The sequence below is a fragment of the Carcharhinus amblyrhynchos genome, chromosome 29 (genome assembly GCF_965287045.1).
Source record: "Carcharhinus amblyrhynchos chromosome 29, sCarAmb.v2.hapA, whole genome shotgun sequence".
Lineage (NCBI taxonomy): Eukaryota > Metazoa > Chordata > Chondrichthyes > Carcharhiniformes > Carcharhinidae > Carcharhinus > Carcharhinus amblyrhynchos.
The window spans coordinates 34239617-34263277 of NC_137352.1; the positions used below are offsets into that span (position 1 = coordinate 34239617).

At 42.8% G+C, this 23661-nt stretch overlaps 1 protein-coding gene across 6 annotated transcripts in view; it reads right to left on the reverse strand.

Annotated features, from left to right (window-relative positions):
* Nucleotides 1–23661, reverse strand: part of prdm10 (PR domain containing 10) — a 151054-nt gene that overhangs the window by 65849 nt on the left and 61544 nt on the right. For all 6 annotated transcript variants that reach the window (XM_080214528.1, XM_080214524.1, XM_080214527.1 and 3 more), the window contains 2 exons: nt 12870–12978; nt 10854–11030 (listed from right to left, as the gene is read on the reverse strand). In XM_080214528.1, coding sequence (XP_080070654.1) covers nt 10854–11030; nt 12870–12978 — 286 coding nt within the window. The remainder of the gene's footprint in view (nt 1–10853; nt 11031–12869; nt 12979–23661) is intronic.

Sequence of the window (23661 nt, forward strand, 5' to 3'; positions counted from 1 at the left end):
ATTCATGGTTCCCCATTTGTGCAGGAAGTAACATGATTGCTTGTAATGATGTGAGGCATATCTTTGTTATATTGGCTATTAAATGTGAAATTTGCCTCTAAAATGTGAATTATAAAAGATTTTGGAATCTCAAACAAACGTTTGAATTATGTTGATTTTAGTTGGTTTGTTATAGTAAAGGTTTTGAAAAGTGAAAAATTGTCCAACTGTTTTCTGTTAGCATTACAGAAATTTCTTTTTTTTATAAAGCTAACACAGTCTCTATGGGAATCGTAACACGACTCACTCTGCACCAGATTTTCAATTCCCTCACCATCTCTTCAATTCCGTATACAAGAAACTTGGCCTGTCCTTGAATGTTACCAAAGTAAAACTCATATCAACCCACATCTGATCATCCAAATGTTAATGGAGAGACCCTAGAATACGTTAAGCACTTTCCATATCTTACTTCTCTCAAATGGCCACCATTGACAGAGAGAGCCAACACCAGACCAGATGCACCAGCCCAGCCTTCTGCAAACTTTGGCAATGGGAGGGTACCAAATCAATATTAGTGTCTTTCTTGAAGCCAGCTCCACAAGCAGTCAGACACAACTGCAAAATTAACTTCAATCTACTGAACGCTATTTCCAGAGGGCCAAAAACCATCTCCCCACCACGTCCTATTTTCTCAATGTCCAAGTGGTTAATGTTCTAGGGGAGGGTAAAGAAAGTGCTTTAAACACACATTGAAATCCAGTTTGAAGCATCGACATTAATGACTAGGAGATCTGATCAATCATCCAAAACAGTCATAACTTGTTGATCAAACTGCATTAAACTTTGAATCCAAGTCTTAAGGAGGCAGATTGTGGGCAGCATGGTGGTACAGTGGTGAGCAAAGAACAAAGAAAATTACAGCACAGGAACAGGCCCTTTGGTCCTCAAAGCCTGCGCCGAACATGCTGTCCAACTTAACTAAAACCCCCTACCCCTCCGGGGACCATATCCCTCTATTCCCATCTCATTCAGTCCACCTTGTTGTCCAACAAGGGGCATACGCGCGATGGGTCGTATGAGGGCTGCTCTTGGTTGTTTCGAGAATAGCCTAGTACTTCACGTCGTTAGTGTGCGCTTAAACTGGACCAGATGCTGGGCAACACGACAGCTCAGTGACTATCACTGTTTGCTGTGCAGATACATGGATTTGGGCCAGTGTCTGCGGGAGTTTGCGCATTCTCCCCAAGCTTGCATGGGTTTTCTCCGGGTGCTCCTGTTTCCTCCCACACCCCAAAGGTGTGCTATTAGGCTAATTGGTGTAACAAATTGTCCCTAAATTAGTCTTCCCTCAATGTGGAATGCCTTAAGCATAGACAAGGGTCATGGGTGGAAAGGGGACTCAATGTTAAAATGGCAGCGCGGGCTCATTGGGCCAAAGGGCCTGTTTCCTGGGCTGTTTTGTTCTTTGTTCTACTCACGTACTTGTCAAGACGCCCCTTAAAAGTCACTACCATATTCGCTTCCGCTACCTCCCCCGGAAATGAGATCCAGGCACCCGCTACTCTGTGTAAAAAATCTGCCTGGTCCATCTCCTTTAAACCTTGCCAAGTGCACCTTAAACCTATGCCCCCTAGTGATTGACTCTTCCACCCTGGGAAAAAGCTTCTGACTATCCACTCTGTCCATGCCTCTCATAATCTTGTAGACTTCTATCAGGTCTCCCCTCAACCTCCGTCACTCCAGTGAGAACAAACCAAGTTTCTCCAACCTCTCCTCATAGCTAATGCCTTCCATACCAGGCAACATCCTGGTAAATGTTTTCTGTACTCTCTCCAAAGCCTCCACATCCTCCTGGTAGTGTGGCGACCAGAATTGAACACTATATTCCAAGTGCAGCCAAACTAAGGTTCCATAAAACTGCAACATGACTTGCCAATTTTTAAACTCAAGACCCCGGCCAATGAAGGCAAGCATGCCGTATGCCTTCTTGACTACCTTCTCCACCTGCGTTGCCACTTTCAGTGACCTGTGTATCTGTACACCCAGATCCCTTTGTCTATTAATACTCTTAAGGGTTCTGCCATTTACTGTATATTTCCTACCCGTATTAGACCTTCCAAAATGCATTACTTCACATTTGTCCCGATTAAACTCTATCTGCTATCTCTCCGCCCAAGTCTCCAGGTGATCTATATCCTGCTGTATCCACTGATGGTCCTTATTGCTATCTGCAAATCTACCAACCATTGTGTCATCCACAAACTGACTGATCAATCCAGTTATGTTTTCCTCCAAATCATTTATATATATATTACAAACAGCAAAGACCCCAGCACTGAACCCTGAGCACTGCTGCCTCACAGCGCCACAGACCCGGGTTTGATTCCAAGCTTGGGTCCGTCTATGTGAAATCTGCACATTCTCCCTGAGTGCTCCTGTTTCCTCCCACAATCTGAAAGATGGCCATGCTAAATTCTTCCTCAGTGTACCCGAACAGGTGCCAGAGTGTGATGACTCAGGACTTTTTATAGTAAGCCTACTTGTGATGCTAATAAATAACCTAAATAGGAGAAAAGAAATATAAAAAGGAAGCAAATCCTGCACTCTGTATACTATCTCATACAACGTCCTGTCCCACGTGCTAAAAGAATTGCGTTCAGTCACACAATCATCCAGAATAAAATCCCGCATTTCTGAGTGGACATTATCCTCGAATCGACAGGCAGCCAGTGACGAGCGAACCAGCATAATTTCCTCCAGTTCAACATTGAGAAAACTGAAGCTATCTTTTTCAGTAGCTGCTCCAAACTCTAGCTACTAATTCCATCCCTTTGCCAGGCAACTGTCCGAGATTAAACCAGTCTTTTTGCAACTTGCTGTCACATTGACTCCAAGATGATCTTTCACACACTAAAACCCCCTTTATCCAAATCCATAACATTCGTTTCTGTTCACCAGCTGCTGAAACCTCATTCACGCTTTTAATACATCTATATTCGACTATTCCAATGTCTGGTCTCCTACATTCAACGCTCCATAAACTTAATCCACAACTCTGCTGCCTGTACGAGACCTGTTCACCTATCACCTCCCTTCTCTGACCTACATTTGCGCCCAGTCAAGTAGCAACTCAATTTTTAAACGCTGATCTTTCCGTCTCATTCACAACCATCAGAGATTTCTGTGCTCCTCTAATTCTGGTCTCTTGTGCATCCCATCTCAATCTCTGCACCACTAATGGTTATGCACTCAATTGTCTAGGCTGCAAACTTTTCAACTCCCTCCATATATCTCTTTACTTTGTCATGCACCTTTAAGATACTCTTTAAAACCTACTTTTCTAACAAAGCTTTGGTTATCTTACATGGTTTGGTGTAATGTTTTCTTTTATAATGTGCCTCTGAAATGCTTTATGATAAAGGTGCTATAAAAATAGTGGAGGGGGAGGGTTTATAGATCTAGGTATGGGGCATTACTGTTCAGGATTCTCTCTAACACCTTTCCACCTATAAATAATTAGATGGCACTTTGCATAAGTGGACTGAGTCCCCTAAAGACGAGAGCCACGACCTTATTCTTTGCCCCAATTGGTGTTGCCAGGTTGAAGAATTAATTCTGAATTAAGGGAAATTACTCACCAAAGCACACATGGAATGTCTATCACATTCTCTGGTTAACTTAGAAAGTGGCAAATACATTAATTAATGGATAATTACATACTGGCTGAAAAAGATAGTCCAGGTTCATTCACAGATGAAATAATAGAGTGCATACATCAGAAGAACAGTGGAGGAGAGAAAGCAATCGGAGGAAGAGACATCAAAGCCAAGGGCACAATCAAATTTTCATTACAGACATACTGGAGTTCCTCGTTTTAAAATAAAAAGCTCACAGAGTGTCTCTCAGCAAGCTCATGCAAAGTCAGTCTCTGGTGGATTTTATACATTTGTTTCTTAGTTTTCCTACCCTCCCTTTACATAGAGATTATGGTGAATAAAATACTCAATAAAGAGAAACTAACTGAATCATAAGAACGTTTTCCCTCATCAAGTTTAAATATATCCTTTCATGGTGGAGATATACATTATAGTTGGTTCACCGCAGTAATTACACCTTTATTTGTGGATTTAAAGACATTAACAGTCAACGTAACAGTGATGTCAAAGATAGTCAATATCTTTTCCCCCAAGGTAGGGGGGGTCTAAACTAGAGGGCATAGGTTTAAGGTGAGAGGGGAAAGATATAAAAGTGTCCAGAGAGGCAATTTTTTCACACAGAGGGTGGTGAGTGTCCAGAACAAGCTGCCAGAGGTCGTAGAAGAGGCGGATACAATTTTATCTTTTAGAAAGTATTCAGATAGTTACATGGGTACAGACATAGTTCGATGGGTATAGAGGGGTATGGGCCAAATGCAGGCAATTGAGATTAATTTAGGGGTTTAAAAAAAAAGGGCAGCATGGACAAGTTGGGCCAAAGGGTCCGTTTCCATGCTGTAAATCTCTGACTTTGACTCTAACAGAGATAAATCTGTTGACGCAGTCATTAGAAGGAATCCTTTTCTTGCTACTTTTGCATACTCTGACTCTCTTCTATTGTGAATTGAGTCTCCATTTTAACTTCAACTTCTTGGGAAAAAAAAATCACAAAACAGCAAGACACAACAAAGACTCACTCAAACATTGGTGCTGCTGTGAAGGAGTGGCACCCCTAAAGATTTGCATTCTGGCCACCATCTCTCCTGATTTTTCCATTATTGCCTAATTATAAGAAACATAAAAGATAGGAGCAACAGAAGACAACACAGCCCATCAAATCTGCTCAGCCGTTCATTATGAATCTTGACTGATCTTGGGTTTCTTAGAATTATAGAATCCCTACGGTGCAGGAGGAGGCCATTTGGCCCATTGAGCCTGCACTGACAACAATACCATCCAGGTCCTGTCCTCTTAACCTCATGCATTTACCTTGCTAGCACTCCCCTCCCACTCAACACTAAGGGGCATGACCAATCAAACTAACCCACACATTTTTCAAGTGTGAATGAAAACTGGAGGAAACCCACGCAGATCTCGGAAGAATGTGAAAACTGCACGGAGTCAGTCCCCAAGGCTGGAATTGAACCTGGGTCCCTGGCGCTGTGAGGCCGCAGTGCTAACCACTATGCCACCCTTACCACTCTCTTATTCTCACAAGAAACCAAATCACTGCCTTAAATATATTCAGCAATGGAATATGTACAGCACATTTGGATGGAGAAATTTAAGATCGACAACCCTTTGCTGAGTGAAGAAATTTCTCCCCATCTCAGTTCTAAATGATCAGCCGTTTATCCTGAGACTGTGGCCCCGTGTTTTCGATTCCCCAACCAATGAAAACAATCTCTTAACTTCCAGCCAATCAAGCCCCTTCAGAATTGTGTGACTGGGATTTTCTGGCCCCCATCGCAACTAGTTTCCCCATAATGGATACACGAGCAAATCAAATCCCCACTAACTTCAGTGGGACCAGACGATCCCGCTGGCAGGAGGCATTGGAAAATCTCACCTGATAGATTTTGATAGGGTCATTTCTCATTCTTCTAAATGCCAGAAAATATAAGCCTATATATGAGATACAATATACTTGCCTCTCATCTTAGGACAACACCCTAATCCTAGGGACCAATTTAGTGAACCGTCGCTGTACCATCTCCAATGCAAGAACGTCCATCCTTAAATTTGGAGACCAAAACGGCACTCAGTATTCCAGATATGGTTTCAAAACCCTATAACTGTGGCAAGATTTCTTGACTTCTGTACTCCAACTCTCTTTCAATAAAGGCCAACATGCCATTTGCTTTCCAAATTGCTTGCTGCACCGACATGCTAATATTCTATGTTCCTTATGCCAGCACACCCATGTCTCTTTGGGCATCAAAACTTGTAAGTTTCTCACTTTTTAAAAATAACTGTTTTATTGTTCTGACCAAAATGAATAACTTCATATTTCCCTATATTATTCCCCACCTGTCATATTGTTATCCACTCATCTAACTTGTCTACATCTCTTTGCAGCTGCTCGATGTCCTCCCCACAGCAAACCTTCCTACCCGACTTTGTATCACCAGCAAATTTACTATCTGCGTCTTCATCTAATTCATGAACATAGTTTGTAAATAGCTGAGGCCCCAGCACTGATCCTTTCCGCACTCCACTATTCACTACCTGCCAACTTGAATTAAGCCCTGTTTATGCCCACTGTGTTTTCTGTTAACCAATCCTCCATCCAAACTAATACATTACTCCAAGAGCCTTTAGTGTGGCACCTAATCAAATGCCTTTTGGAAACCCAGGTATACTACATTTACTGGTTCCCCTTCCTCTATCCTAATTATAGCCTCAAAAGACTCTCAACAAATTTGTCAACAGGATTTCCTTTTAGTAAAATATGGTGATTTGTTCAAATCATATCGCACTTTTCAAAGTGCACTGTTAAGACTTCCTTAGTTACAGATTCCAGGGTTCTCACAACAACTGATATCAGGCTAACTGGCCTGTACTTTTTCTCTTTTGCTGCAACATTTGCCAACTTCAATCTAGTGGAACCACTCCTGAATTGAAGGAATTTTGGACCATCCTAGTTGAGTGCAGAAATAGTGGATGCACTATGTCTTTTTGAACCCTAGAGCATAAGGCCCATCAGATCCCAGGAAACTATCAGATTTTATTCTCGTAAATTTCTCCAATATTTAACCTCTGTGGATATTAACTTCCAATTCACAGAACATAGAACACTACAGCACAAACAGGCCCTTCGGCCCACGAGTTGCACCGATCACATCAACACCTACCAATCTACAGACCTATCTATAACCCCCAATCCCATATACTCATCCAGAAGTCTTTTAAAAGACCCCAGCGAGTTCGCCTCCACCACCACCGACAGCAGCCGATTCCATTCACTCACCACCCTCTGAGTGAAAAACTTACCCCTAACATCACTTCTGTACTTTCCTCCCCGCACCTTAAAACTGTGTCCTCTCGTAGCGACCATTTCAACCCGGGGAAATAGCCTCTGAGAATCCACCCTATCTATTCCTCTCAACATTTTATAAACTTCGATCAGGTCACCTCTCAACCTTCGTCTCTCCAGGGAGAAGAGTCCCAGCTCCCTCAACCTATCTTCATAAGGCATGCCTCCCAGTCCAGGCAACATCCTTGTAAATCTCCTCTGTACCCTTTCAATAGCTTCTACGTCCTTCCTATAGTGAGGCGACCAGAACCGCGCACAGTACTCCAAATGAGGCCTGACAAGGGTCTTATAAAGTTGCAGCATTACCTCCTGATTCCTAAACTCAATCCCTCGATTAATGAAGGCCAGTACACCATACGCCTTCTTGACCACATCCTCCACCTGCAAGGCCGGTTTAAGAGTCCTGTGGACCCGGACCCCAAGATCCTCCTGCTCTTCAACACTACTAAGACTCCTGCCCTTGATAGTGTACTCGTTCATCCCATTGGTCCTGCCAAAATGGACGACTACACATTTATCCGCGTTGAAGTCCATCTGCCACTTCTCCGCCCAGTCCTGCATCCTATTTATATCCTGCTGCAACTTCTGACATCCTTCCAGACCCCCGATCTTCGTGTCATCAGCGAACTTACTAACCCATCCCTCCACTTCCTCACCTAGGTTATTTATGAAAATGACAAACAGCAAGGGTCCTAGAACAGATCCCTGGGGTACTCCATTGGTGATTGACCTCCATGCAGAAAAAGACCCATCCACAACCACTCTCTGCCTTCTGCAGGCAAGCCAGTTCTGGATCCACAAGGCCAAAGCCCCTTGGATCCCATGCCCTCTCACCTTCTCAAGAAGTCTTGCATGGGGGACCTTATCAAACGCCTTGCTGAAGTCCATGTACACCACGTCCACTGCACTTCCTTCGTCAATGTGTTCAGTCACATTTTCGAAGAACTCAACTAGGCTCGTAAGGCACTCTTTTCCTTCACTCTTTTCAGCCCCTGGTTGCCATCTATTTCTGGTATGAAACCTGTGTATTCTAATGTGAAGACGGATAAAATATTTGCTCAATACCTGTCACTTCGCCATGATCATTTCTCCTGTCTCTGCTTCTAAGGGACCAACATTTATTTTAGCTACTTTCTTCAGACTGCTTATACAACGTCCAGTGCTGCCATACCAGAAATTCCCCGCAGTTAAATCTTGGGAAGGCCAAACAATTGCTGTTAATCCCAGTGACAAAGCCTTTTCCCTGGCAATTCTTTAAGGCTGAATCACAACCTTGGTGCCGTATTTGGTTAGAGATAACCATTTTAACCAAATGTCTGCATTTTCCAGCCACTGCTGCAAGGCAGAGTGAAGAATTTGGTGCTGAGCAGAATCTCCGTTCACTGCAGCGAGACCAGAAAATCCTGCCAGGGTGAACGGCCACAAAGTTCCACCCATCATTTCCACTTATCACAGCGTTATTTAGTTCCATTCATGTATGCTTAAATCCTCGTGCCTTTTTAACATCTAGACTTGACTGTTCCAAAGCATCCCTGGCTTCCCACATGCTAATCTTAGTAAACTTGAGGTCTTACAAAACCTTGCTGCCCGTGTTTTCACACATACTAAATCCCACCCTCACACCTGTCTTGTGTTTACTGACCTACACTGGCTGCTGATCAAGCAACACAATAACATCCTCAGCCTTGTTTTTAAGTCTCTTCATGGCCTTGCCACTCCCATCTTTAATCTCCTCCAGCCCCACAACTCAAGGATCCCTGGTGCTCATCCAATTCTGACATTCCCAATTGTAAGTGCTTCACCATTTGTGGTTATGCCTTCAGTTGCCTTGGCCACGAGCTCCAGAATTTTCTCCCTAAACTTCTCCGCCTCCCCCCATCTCTTTCAAGATGCTCCTTAAAACCTACATTTCTGACCAAGCTTTTAATCATCTGCCCTAATATCTCATGGAGCTCAGTGTTACATTTTGTTTTGTAAAACTCCATGAAGCATTTTGTAATGGGCACCATACAAATATGAGTTGGAGAGATAATAAAAGAATTGGTGCTTTTCAGTCTTGAGCTCCCAGATGTGATCATCAAAAATATAAATGCCAAATGGAATGGAAAAGGTACACATAGAAAGTCACTGGGAGTTAAACTGCAAGAGAAGGACAAAAGTCACAAGTTGAAGCTAGTGAGAGACAAATTCAGGACAGACATCAGGAAGATTTTCCCATGATCCACAGCATAAAACCTGCTTTCATTACTTTGAATACAGATCTTTGTGAAATCTAACTACAAAAAGATCTTTGTTGTCAATGACAAAACTGAATGCACAAACCAAAATAATGTAAAAATATCTCAATTTAAATAATGATATCTGCACTCACAGATTAGAAATGGCACAGCATGGCATTGAAAGGTGCTCATGGGCTAACATCAATTAGGAATTTATTGTTCAACACTAGAACATCAGAAGTGTAACACAACACAGAAACATACTATAAATCTCTCACACATCGCCAAATGGACGTGTAACGTGACCCACAACACAGGAGAAAGACAAATGGCTTTCAATTCTGTTGTATTCACTCCCAAAACCCACCACGGCTGTTTCCCCATGCTTATTAAGTGCCTCGGTCAAGGAAAAACCCACCTGAAAATCCAACTGTGAAGCATATGGAAAGAGAAAATACTAAAATCAAGCCTGACATTCAATCAGTTAACTGCAAGAAGCTGCAAACAATCAAATGCAGATTCAGCACACAGATTCGACAAAATAAGATTAGTGAAAGTATTAGTTAACATCGAGATGAATTGAATAGAAAGTCAGACAAGACAGCAAGGCAATGCATTTGAGAAATGCTGCAACTATGCAGATATGGCATAGAAAACCTCAGTGCAATCTCGGCAATCGAGAAATCAGAATGAAAAGTTATGGTGTCACATCCTTAGTATTAGTTCATTGGGTTGATTTGTCCAGCATTTGCCTGTTGTTAAGGTCACATAAGTGACCTATACGAGGTCAGATTCCTGATAAATCCTCAAGCGGGTTTCACACAGTAGCAATGCCAGATTTCATTCAAGAGCACAAATTGGCCTTTATCAATGGGTAGCATTTCTATAACATATAATCCTTCCACCATCACAAATATTTTCAACAATAAAATCATTCTTGTGAGCCAACGGAAATGTAGTCAAAGTGCATTACTGAATGCTCTGTTAGACAGGTTGTATTTTCAAATCGTTTCCCTTTTGACTGTGAGATGTTGCTCTAGTGCATTTTATGAATTAAATATGAATAGATTTGATTTAAACTTGGAAGTTTACTATACATGAGATCATTACTGTTTTACCAATCTTAAAATCATGAGTGCAGCTTCAATACCAAAGAACATCCATTAAGCAAGAATGATAGTCTCAAGAGAAACCAAACATCAGCAGGAGAGTTTATACTCTGGGAAGCTTATCCTAAAATTAGGTGAAGATCTGCAGAGACATTCCTTCTCACTGCTTGGGTGGGACTGTGCAGAGCGAATCACTTAACTGTTACAGTATCTGTCTGATTCTTCCATGAAAAGGAAGTTTGAGCACCTGTTCTGCCAGATTACAGGAAGTGAAGGTAAACATCTAGCCCATGACCTTCGATCACCAGCTATCTTAGTTTTAGTTTAAACTGACAAATCCAGCAATATTAATCAGCTCTACTGACACCATGATCCCATATCATTCTTGCCAATACCAACAGCAACACTGCTGTCGATCTCAAACCACCAGACAGACAGACCACGCTATAGCTCCTACCCAAATCATTGCTACAATTCATGCAAGCGTAAGATTCTTTTTCAACGCGAGTCCATGGTTAACTTTGGCGGTTACCCGTATCCGTTTATTACGCCGCACTTCCTCTCCAGGGCTTGTAGTTGTGTTATTAGCAATACTGGAATCATTTTCTGGCTGCTCAGAGACAATTGCAGAGTCTTCCTCTTGATCCATTCCATTGGCCACGGGTTCATCCGCATCTTCGAAGCGATGCTTCATAGCAAACTGCAACGCCTGTCAGAACAGAATCAAAGAGAAATGAACCTACAGAGGGAGACTAGACTCATTCCTCAACCACTACCAAGCAGTGGTGAATTGCAGAAAAGCTTGGCAGCAAATAACGCAGCGACTAATCTCAGCACGAGTTAGTTGTAAATAAAACTCTCAGGAGGTTTACGTCAGGCATCCATTATGAAATTGGGTTCTCGTTACTGCAGTCAAATCAGTGGCCAGGGTAATAATATTTAAAACCAATGCACACCATACACCCAACTAAAGAGTTAAATATGGCATATTAATTGCTTGTTAATAAATATATGCATCAATCTTCATCAGAGATCCAACGTTTCGGCATTTCCAGATATTTAACTGAAAATACATGCACTTGAATTGGGAATAATTCCACAACTCAAATAATCTGAACATATTCCTGCTGGCATTTTGTTTGGATTTCGTTTGAAGTTGTCAACAGATAAAGTGAGGGGCCATTTAGCCCATCCAGTTTATTGTCCATCACAACATCTGACTGTCCCTTGCATGGTTCAGAGGTTTTGTCTTCATTAACCTACCTAGATCATTGTAGGTATCCATCACTCTGGCATAAAATCAATAGCTTTCTGGAAGATGCATCATTCTCAATTTGACACGTCATATCCTTAAAACAAGGAGATTGGCAGGCAGGATCTATCTTTCCAAAACTCTACTGGCTGATATTTACTAGGTTATTTTCACACAAGTAACCCTGAAATTTACTGCTGATACCCAGTTCCATTATTTTACCTGTCATTAACTGTGTATGCTTATACTTGGGTGTGCTTTATCAGATTTTTTGATGATAGGTAGTTGCCTTATTTCTAATTCAGTTTGCCCTCTCCCATTTTATCAAGCCGATCACGATAACTTGTAATACTTTCAACTCGAATCACAATAGCACTCTTTAGGCATACACTATCTACATCCTAGGATACATTGCTTCCAAGACCTTTCACCCAGTCCTTGATGACAATAGTCAAGTTAGATTGCAGCACCTATCATGAGGGATACAGTCCAAATATCTTCCACAGTTTCTAGAAAGTAATCCTTTGATAGTTTTCATTCTTCTCAGTTCCTCCTCAGTTTCACATCGAATGCCCTTTGATAATTCTCTGGCTGTTTTAACACTGGGTAACTTGTTTGGGATTACATTTGGCTGTTACAACTCTGCTCATTTCTAGGTCTCTTGGCTCCTCTGCCTTTTGTTTTGAAATGTCTGAGAGATTCCTGGACTGTTCACAGCGGGTTCCCTTCTCTCACTCTCATCCTGCAGATTAGATTGACTTTCTTTTATGAAGCATACACAGCACAGAAACAGCATTTATGGGGGAGTTTCACGGGTGCAGAGGATGATGTTTTTAACCTAATCATAGTCCAAGCTGAGTGAACCTAATTCGGCAAACATCATAGATCAAGCTTCAACAAGCAACTATCTAATTTTAAATGTGATCATTTGAGATACGGGTTGCCTGGGGTGCTCCTTTTTAATCAATTTAATTCTTTAATGGGATGCTTTAGTGCTCTTGCTCTCATTGCTGCCTCAGCCAGCAGGAGTTGAGTGTCTGGATCAGAGACCATTACAAAGAGTCATCCATGAAAAATCGGAGTTGTAGGCTTTTTCCCTCAACCATCATGGCAATTCCAATCAAGACGGAGAGGTAGAGCTTGTTTCAAGGAATGAACGGTCATTTCCATTGCATATGGAACTACAAGCTGTGGTAAAAATACAACCATTGCTTTCCATATGACTGTGGCTATCTTCATACAGACACACAATTACAGAAGGTTTAAAAGGAGGCTTGGCTTGAAAGTCAGCTTTACCTCACTCTGTTCCGTAGTCGATTCTTGTCGATTGAACTTTGGTGGACGGCCTGGTCGCCTCCCTGGACCAAACCGTCTCCTGCCTCGGCCACGACCTCTGCATTTTGACCTATCATAGAGTAGATATGGTAAGACATTTGACTAAATGAAGCACAGTCTAGAAAAAGCAGCATTCGTGACTGAAGTAGAACGCTCCTGGGACAGGTGCATGCAGGAAAAAGACAACCAATAGCTCCGCTGGTTAGCGCTGCTGCCTTGCAGTGCCAGAGACCTGGGTTCAATACTGGCCTCGGGAGACTGTGTAGAGTTTGCACATTCTCCCAGTATTTATGTGAGTTTCCTCCAAGTGCTCCGGTTTCCTCCCACAATTCAAAGAAGTGCAGGTCAAGTGGATTGGCCAGAGTAAATTGTTCTTTAGTGTCCAAAGGTATGTACGTTAGGTAGATTAGACATAAGTACATGGGGTTACAGGGATAGGATGGGAAGGGTGGGCCTGGATAAGATGCTCTTATGGAAAGCTGGCGCAGACTTGACGGGCCGAATGGCCTCCTTCTGCACTGTAGGGATTCTGTGGAAAAGTGTCAACTTCTGCAACTGTTCAAAAACTGGTGCCTGTGCCCCTGAGAAATAATGTCAACTTGAAGAGCCTCCACAAAAGCCACAATGGGGATGATCAATAGAAACTCTTCATCCTCTTTATTTCAGTATCAGGACGTGGGCGGTTTTACGGATGAGGCCAGTTTCCAATATATGCAGTAAATGGGAGAATACTGAGAGCTCTTAAAGGAAATGGGAGACCTTGGAGTGATTGTCCACAGATCTCTGAAGGTAGGACAGCTCGATAAAGTGGCTAAGGCAGCAAATGGAATCCTTTCATTTATTATCCGAGGTACAGAATGTAAGAGCAGGGCTGTAGGCCCACAACTGGCAATCACGTTTTTTAATGATTTTGTTTCTGCTCCACTTTTGATTTTTTAAGTAAAGCTTTACTGAACCTTACTTTGTAGACATTGATTTGAACTTAGATGTAATTGTACTTTGATTATTGATCAATTATATAATCAGTAATATCAACTATAGATTTCAACTTTCACCTCAAGGGCTTTTCTTGCACATCATATTCACAGTTGCTATTTCGACTGAATATTTTTTTCTAAATGCGCCACAAAAAAAGTTACTTTCCATTGTTTACAAAAAGAGGAAGTGTTCCAGCTGTATTGACCCCGGTGACCCTTGAACCAGAAACCAGGACAATTAGTCATCTTACATCCAGGATGGTCAACTACACAAAAGATGTGTAAACATATTGAATATTGCAAAGTCTGCATTGCCTCTCAGTGCCTGTGGGGAGAATTGATAAGGACTTGTATGTTTACCAGGCTTTTTTTTTGAGAGTGTCTGAACAAGGCCTCAAAAGGCTGGAATGGAGTCAGAAGTTTGGCTTATAGTGGCACTCCTTCCAGGATTCAAAACTGCAGCCAGAGTGGAATAGTCAACTATTGATGACTTTGGAGGAAGAGACATCAGAGTGACCAGCCAAACAGTCAGAGACTTGGTAATGTATGCATCACGGGGAAATTTTAGCAATTTATGATGCAGACCTGGAGCAGACCAATTTGGGGTAACTGTTTGTGTTTTAGAAACCATAGAAACCCTACAGTGCAGAAGAGGCTATTCGGCCCATTGAGTCTGCACCAGCCACAATCCCAACCAGGCCCTACCCCCATATTCCTACATATTTACCCGCATCGCAGGACACTAAGGGGCAATTTTAGCATAGCCAATCAACCTAACCCGCACATCTTTGGATTATGGGAGGAAACCAGAGCACCCGGAGGAAACCCGCGCAGACACAGTGAGAATGTGCAAAGTCCACACAGCCAGTGACCCAAGCCGGGAACCGAACCCAGGTCCCTGGAGCTGTGAAGCAGCAGTGCTAACCACTGTGCTTCCGTGCCACCCAAATCATCTTTTGTTCCGATGTGTGTTCAGTGTTTTCTCTTTTTAATAAAGTTCTTTCTTTTTACTTCTCTTTTATATTATCAATTATAATTGTCATTCCATTATTATAATCATCATTAGAACATAGAACATAAAACATTACAGCGCAGAACAGGCCCTTCGGCCCACGATGTTGCGCCGACCAGTTACAAAACAATGACCCACTAACCTAAACCAATCCCTTTTCGTCCATAAACCTATCCACGGATCTCAAACGCCCCCCCAAACTAGGCGCATTTACAACTGCAGCAGGCAGGGCATTCCAATCCCTCACCACCCTCTGGGTAAAGAACCTACCCCTGACATCCGTCCTATAACTACCCCCCCCTTAATTTAAAGCCATGCCCCCTCGTGCTAGATTTCTCCATCAGAGGAAAAAGGCTATCACTGTCCACCCTATCTAAACCTCTAATCATTTTATATGTTTCAATAAGATCCCCTCTTAGCCGCCTTCTTTCCAGCGAAAACAACCCCAAATCCCTCAGCCTCTCCTCATCGGACCTCCCCTCCATACCAGGCAACATCCTGGTAAACCTCCTCTGCACCCTCTCCAAAGCCTCCACATCCTTCCTGTAATCTGGGGACCAGAACTGCACACAGTACTCCAAGTGCGGCCGCACCAGAGTTGTGTACAGTTGCAACATAACGCTGCGACTCCTAAATTCAATCCCCCTACCAATAAACGCCAAGACACCGTATGCCTTCTTAACAACCTTATGTACTTGATTCCCAACTTTCAGGGATCTATGTACACATACACCTAGATCCCTCTGCTCATCCACACTATTCAAAGTCCTCCCGTTAGCCCTATACTCGACACATCTGTTATTCCTACCAAAGTGAATTACCTCACACTTCTCCGCATTAAACTCCATCCTCCACCTCTCGGCCCAGCTCTGCAACCTGTCTAAGTCTTCCTGCAAACTATGACACCCTTCCTCACTATCTACCACACCTCTGACTTTGGTGTCATCAGCAAATTTACTAATCCACCCAACTATACCCTCATCCAGATCATTAATAAAAATTACAAACAGCAGTGGCCCCAAAACAGATCCCTGAGGCACACCACTCGTAACCGAACTCCATGATGAATATTTACCATCAACCACCACCCTCTGTCTCCTATCCGCTAGCCAATTCCTGATCCAATTCCCTAGATTACCCTCAATCCCATACAACTGCATTTTCTGCAGAAGCCTACCATGGTGAACCTTATCAAACGCCTTACTAAAATCCATATACACCACGTCCACTGCCTTACCCCCATCCACCTCTTTGGTCACTTTCTCAAAAAACTCAATAAGGTTAGTAAGGCACGATCTACCCTTCACAAAACCATGCTGACTATCTCCAATCAATTCATTACTCTCCAAATAACTATAAATCCTATCCCTAATAATTTTTTCCAAAACCTTGCCCACAACAGAAGTGAGACTCACCGGTCTATAATTCCCGGGGAAGTCTCTGTTCCCCTTCTTAAACAATGGGACAACATTCACTAACCTCCAATCTTCCGGTACTATACCAGAGGCCAACGACGACCTGAAGATCAGAGCCAGAGGCTCTGCAATCACTTCTCTTGCCTCCCAGAGAATCCTGGGGTAAATCCCATCCGGACCAGGGGACTTATCTATTTTCAGACCCTCCAGAATATCCAGCACATCCTCCTTATCAACTGTAACACTGTCAATTCTACTCCCCTGCAACCCAGTGTCCTCCTCAGCAATATCCACGTCCCCCTGCGTGAACACCGAAGAGAAATATTGGTTCAATGCCTCTCCAATCTCCTCCGGTTCCACACATAACTTCCCTCTGCTGTCTATAACTGGCCCTAATCTTGCCCTAACCAACCTTCTGTTCTTGACATACCTATAGAACGCCTTAGGATTCTCCTTAACCCTATCAGCCAAAGTCTTCTCATGTCCTCTTTTAGCCCTTCTTAGCTCACTCTTCAACTCCCTCCTAGCCAATCTAAAGTTTTCTAGTGCATTACCCGAGCCCACACGTCTCATCCAAAGATTCCAAAGGGACTTGCCCTTACAGGGAGGTTATGCTACAGGAAACATCAGTTAGGCCACTGTGTGCAATTCTGGTCACTTCATTACAGAAAGGATGCAATTACTTTAGAGAGGGTGCAGAGGTGATTAATGAGGAAGTGTCTGTGTTCATGAATCGCAGGAAGTTGGAATGCAGGTGCAGCATGTAATAAGAAGGCGATCAGGATGTTGGCATTTATTGCAAAGGGACTGGAATATAAAAGTAGAGAAGTGTTGTTGCAATTGTATAGGGTCTTGGTGAAACCACATCTGTCCAGTTTTAGTCTCCTTATTTGAGGAAAGATGTGGCATTGGAAGCAGTTCAGGGGAGGTTCACTAGATTGATTCTGGAAATGAAAGGGATCGGACGGATGACAGGGGATCTGATCGAGGTATACAAAATACTAAAAGGGATTGACAAAGTAAACATAGACCAACTGTTTCCTCTTATGGGGCAATCTAGAACAAGAGGTCACAGGTTTAGGTTGAGAGGCGGTAGATTTAAAACTGAGGCGAGGAGGAACTACTTCTCACAAAGGATGGTAAATTTGTGGAGCTCACGATGGAGTCCGAATCATTGAATGGTTTCAATAAGGAGATAGTTACATTTCTGATAAAAATGTGTTAAAGGAACATGAGGAAGCACAGAAACTAGAAGCAGGAGGAGGCCAGTTGGCCCTTCGAGTCTGCTCCACCATTCATTTTGATCATGGCTGATCATCAAACTCAATATCCTAATTCCTCCATTCCCTTCATATCTCTTGACCCCTTCAGCCCCAAGAGCTGTATGTAATTTTTTTCTTGAAATCAGACAACTTTTTGGCCTCAAATACATTCTGTGGTAGTGAATTCCACACATTCACCACCTTCTGGGTGAAAAAATTTCTCCTCACCTCAGTTCTAAAAGGTTTACCCCTTATCCTCAAGCTATGACCCCTGGTTCTGGACTCCCCCACCATTAGGAAGGTCCTTTCTGAATCTATCCTGTCTAACCCTGTTAGAATTTTATAAGTTTCTCTGAGATCCCCTTTTATTCTTCTAATGTCCGGCATGGTGGCACAGTGATTAGTGCAAGGACGCCATTCGATTCACGGCTTGGGTCACTATCTGTGTGCACTTTGCACATTCTCCCCATGTCTGCATGGGTTTCCTCCAGTTTCCTCCTACAATCCAAAGATGTGCAGGTTAGGTGGATTGGCTATGCTAAATTGCCCCTTAGTATTAGGAGGACTAGCGAGGATAAATGCATGGGATTATGGCGATAGGACCTAGATGGAATCGTGGTTGATGCAGACTCGATGGGCCAAATGACCTCCTGCACTGTAGGGATTCTATGAATTCCAATGAATATAATCTGAACTGACTTAGTCTCTTATGACAGACCTGCCATCCCAGGAATCAGCCTGGCAAATTTTCGCTGGATTCCCTCTATAGCAAGGACATCCCCCTCAGCTAAGGGCACCAAACTGCACACAATACTCCAGGTATGGCCTCACCAACACTCCAAACAGCTAGGGAGATGGATTTGAAACCAGTGACAGATCAGCCATGACCTGGGGGTCCTTGTGCACGAGTCGCAAAAACCCAGTCTGCAGGTGCAGCAGGCGATCAAGATGGCGAATGGGATGCTGGCCTTTATAGCGAGGGGGATAGAATATAAAAGTAGGGAGGTCTTGCTGCAACTGTACAGGGCACTGGTGAGGCCGCAGCTGGAGTACTGTGTGCAGTTTTGGTCGCTGCACTTGCGCAAGGATATTTTGGCCTTGGAGGGAGTGCAGAGGAGGTTCACCAGGCTGATACCGGAGATGAGGGGGTTGGACTATGAAGAGAGACTAAATAGACTGGGTCTGTACTCGTTAGAGTTTAGAAGGATGAGGGGGGATCTTATGGAGACGTATAAGATAATGAAAGGGATGGATAGGGTAGATGTAGAGAGATTCTTCCCGCTTAGAAAGGATAGCAGGACTAGAGGGCACAGCCTCAAGATGGGGGGGGGGGGGGGGGGGGGGGGGGGGCACTTTAGCTCGGAGTTGAGGAGGAACTTCTTCATTCAAAGGGTGGTGAATCTCTGGAATTCTCTGCCCGTTGAAGTGGTGGAGGCTGCCTCACTAAATATATTTAAGACATGGGTAGATAGGTTTTTGGTAGGCAAGGGAATTAAGGGTTATGGGGAGAAAGCGGGAAAGTGGAACTGATCCACTTCAGATCAGCCATGATCTTATTGGCGGAGCAGGCTCGAAGGCTGAAACGTCCACTTCTGCTCCAAATTCCAATGTCCCAAAGTTGCCAGGGCTGGAAAACTGATGAACGATTGGACAGTTTGGGGATATTCTTAGTGGCACATAGGGGGCTGAGGGGAGATTTGATTGAGATGTACAAAATTGTGAGGGGCCTGGATACTGTGGATGGGAAGGGCCTATTTTTCTCAGCAGGTGGTCAAAGACTAATTGGCAGAAATTTTCAACTGATCAGTCAAAGTGTTGTTGGAGAGATGAGGAAAGATATTTTCACTCAGAGGGTTACAGGTCTGGAACTCATCTGAAAGATTAGAAGGAAGTAGAACTCTTCAACTCATTGAAAATGTGTCTGGATTTGCACCTCAAGTGCTGTAACCTGCAGGATTGTAGACCAAATGCTGGAAAGTGGCAGTCATTAACTGTTATTATATCATTAAGAGGGTGCTTTGGCTTCTAGATCTGCAAAGTTCTTATTAACTGCACAAATACAGCAATCTCATGTTATTCAATGCATTTGTAGATATGGTTTTTACAAAACTAACAAGCAAAACACTGCCGTTCAGATAACAACCTCTGCATATGTGCATTTACCACTGTTCATCATGCTGTTAACTGCCTTAGTAACAACAGCAAAATTTGGTTCAATATTTTAAGATATACTATGTGAATAATTTGAGATATAATGTACAAGTTTAGCAGGTTTGGTAGGAACTGGTAACTGTACACTTACAATTCCCTACAATGTTTTCTGAATTTACAGGATGTAGGCATCGCTGGCTAGGTCAGCATTTATTGCCAATCACTAATTGTCTTTGAGGTGGTATGGAGCTGCCTTCTTGAACCGTTGTAGTCCATGTGATGAAGATAACCCACATTGCTGTTACAGAGCGAGTTCTAAGATTTTTGACCCAGCAACAGTGAAGGAATGGTAATATATTTTCCCATGCACTAAAGGAATGGTGATGTATTAACCTGGTGTTGTGAGACTTCTTACTATATATTTCCAAGTCAGGACGGTGAAAGACTTGGAGGGGAATCTCCAGATGGTGGTGCACTCATATGTCTGCTATCCTTGTCCTTCTTTACGGCAGCAATCGTAGGTTTGGAAGGTGCTGTCCAAAGAGTCTTGATGAGTTGCTCAGTGCAGCTGGCAGATGGCACACACTTCTGCCAGTGGTAAAGTAAGTGAATGTTTGTGGAAGGGGTAACAATCAGGCAGGCTGTTTTGTGCTGGATGATGTCAAGCTTGAGTGTTGTTGGAGTTGCACTCATCCAGTTAAGTGGAGAGTATTCCATTACAATAAGGCCACAAGAAATATGAATAGGAATCAGCTATTTGGCTCCTTGAGCCTTGTCTGCTGTTCAGTAAGATCATGGCTGATCCAACATTCCTCACGTGCACTTTCCTGCCATTTCCTCATGAACCTTAATTCCTTTACTGATCAAAAATCTATCTATCACAACTTTAAATATACACAAAGACTCTACCTCCAGAGCTCATTATGGCAAGGAGTTCCAAAGATTCTCAATTTTCTGAGAAAAGAAATTCTTCCTCAACTCATTAAATTGGTGCCCCTTCATTCTGAGACCATGCCCTCTGGCCCTAGACTCTCCCATGATGGAAACATCCTCTGAGCATTTCCCTTGTCAAGCTCCTTATAAATCCAATATGTTTCGATGAGATCACCTCTCATTCTTCTAAATTCCAATGAGTAGAGTCCAAACCTGATTAACTCTTCCTCATAAGACAATCCCTCCATACCAGGGATCACCCAAATAAACCTTGTCTGAACTGCCTCCGATGAAACAGTATCTTTCCTTAAGCATGGGGACCAATCTGCTCAGTATTCCAGGTGTGGTCGCACCAGTACCTTGTACAGTTGCAGCAAGACTTCCCAACTCTTATACTCCAACCCCCTTGAAATAAAGGGCCAACATTCCATGAGCTTTCCTGACTACCTGCTGTACCCATGTGCTAGTTTTCTGAGTTTTGTGCACAAGTCCCCTCCAAGTCCCTGTAGTTTTTCTCCATCTAAATAATGCTCCGTTCTTAAGTTCTCCCTCCCAAAATAAACAACTTCACATTTTCCCAGATTATACTCCACTTGCTAACTTTTTGCCCACTTCCTTAATCTATCAATATCTTTATAAACTGTTTGTATCCCTCTCACAACTTGCCTTTCCACCTATTTTGTGTCGTTTGCAAATTTGGCTACAGTACATTCTCATCCTCCAAGCTATTAAAATATATTGTAAACAGTTGTGGTCCTAACACTGATCCCTGTGGAATCCCACTGGTTGCAGTCACAACCTGAAAAAAAACACTTGTCCCCACTCGCTGTTTCCTGCCCATTAGCCAATTCTCTATCAATGCCAATGTATTACCTCCAACAATGGGCTCTTAACTTATGACTGTGATGGAGATGCCAGCGTTGGACTGGGGTGGGCACAGTAAGCAATCTTACAACACTAGGTTAAAGTCCAACAGGTTTATTTGGTATCGCGAGCTTTCAGAGCACTGCTCCTTCATCAGTTGAACAGGAGTTATATCTTATGACTTAACTTTTGTGAGGTACCTTGTCAAATGCCTTCTGGAAATCCAGATAGAACACATTTACCGCTTCCCCTCTATCCACTCTGGTCAAGACTTCCTCAAAAAACTCTTCTTTTTCACGAAGCCACGCTGACTCTGCTTGATTAGATTACCATTTTCCATTGCTGCTGAATAACTGATTCCAACATTTTTCCAACAATTGATGTGAGGCTAATTGGCCAATAGTTACCTGGTGCCTTGTAGATGGTGGACAAGCTTTGGAGGTGTCAGGAGGTAAATTGCTCACTGTAGGATTCCTAGCTGTTGACTTGCTCTGATAGCCACAGTATTTACTTGGCTAATTCAGTTCAGTTTCTGGTCAACGTAACCCCCAGGATGTTACTAGCAGGGGATTCAGCGATGGTAATGCCACTGAATGTTATGGGGAGATTCCCTCTTATTGGAGATGGTTATTGCCTGGCACTTACATGGCGCAAATGTTACTCATCAGTTCCACCCTGGATGTTGTCCAGGTCTTGCTGCATTTACTGCTTCAGTATCCACGGAGTCACAATATGGGTTTTCTAACCTGATATTTGGGGCTGAATAGACTAATCGATAGAGATTAATTGCCAAGATTAGACTGCAACACCATTATAGTTGGATCATGCAGCTACCAGGATAATACATGGTGAACTTTGTAGATCTTTTTCATTTACTATCTAGCAATCCTCTACTTAAAATGGGGAATTGGGATGAGGTAACTGCTGCTAATGTTAGATTCACATCAACAGGAATATTCATGAAAACCATAACGCAAGTGAAATTAAAAATTAATACTTAGAAAGATATGGATTGATTAGAGATGGTTAATGTAGATTTGTTTTAGTGAAATGCTAACCTAATTGAAGGAACAATGTATATATCCAGTGGTGTAGAAGATGGAGTTCAAATGGACATTTAGAGAGCAGCTGCTGCAGAAAATTGGAGTTTATGGTTTCAAGACAGCAAATTTTCAGAAAGCATTTGATAAAGTACTGCACCAAAGGCTATTGTGGGAAAATAAAAACTCATGGTGCAGGGGGAGGTAATATATTAGCATGAATAAAAGATTGTTTCCTATTGGTGAATCAAGAGAATTGGCATAAATAGGACTTTTTCTGGTTAGCAGGATGTGATAAATGATGTGCCACAGAGGCCTCAAAACTCTGCAATTTATAAAAATCGCATGAAAGGATTTTGAATAAAAGGTCTGATGGTAAGTTTGCGAAATTTGCTGCCAGCGCAAGACAAATAGGAACGTAAGTTGCAAAGAGGGCACCAGAAGGTATGAAAAAAATATAGATAGATTAGGCAAGTGGGCAAAAATCTGGCAAAAGGAGTATAATGTGGGAAAATGTGAGATTGTCCATTTCGGTAGGAAGAATAAAGAAGCAGCATATTATCCAAATAGTGAGAGCTGCAGAGCTCTGAGATGCAGAGGGATCTGGACATCCTAGTGCATTAATAGCAGAAGTATGCAGGTTCAGCAGTAACTTGTAAGGCTGAAAGAACTGTATTATTTATTGCAAAGGAACTGAATACAGAACAGTAGACAGTTCATGTTTTGCTTATACAGTATATTGCTAAGATCACATCTGGAGTGACATGCACAGCATTGGTCTCCTTATTCCAAGGAAAGGTGTAAATGCATAGGAAGCAGTTCAGAGAAGGTTTATTAGACGAACACCAGGAACGTCTTACGAGGAAAGGTTGGACAGGATATACTTGTGTCTGCTGGAGCTTGGAAGAATAAGAGGTGATTGATTGAAACATACAAGATCCTGAGGGATACTGATGGGGGCAGGGGCGGGGGGGGGGGGGGGGGGGGGGCGGATTTGGAAAGGATGTTTCCTCTTGCAGGAGAATCTAAAACTAGGGGTTGCCATTTAAGACAGAGATGAAGAAATAACTTTCCTCTCAAAGCTATCTTTAGAAATCCC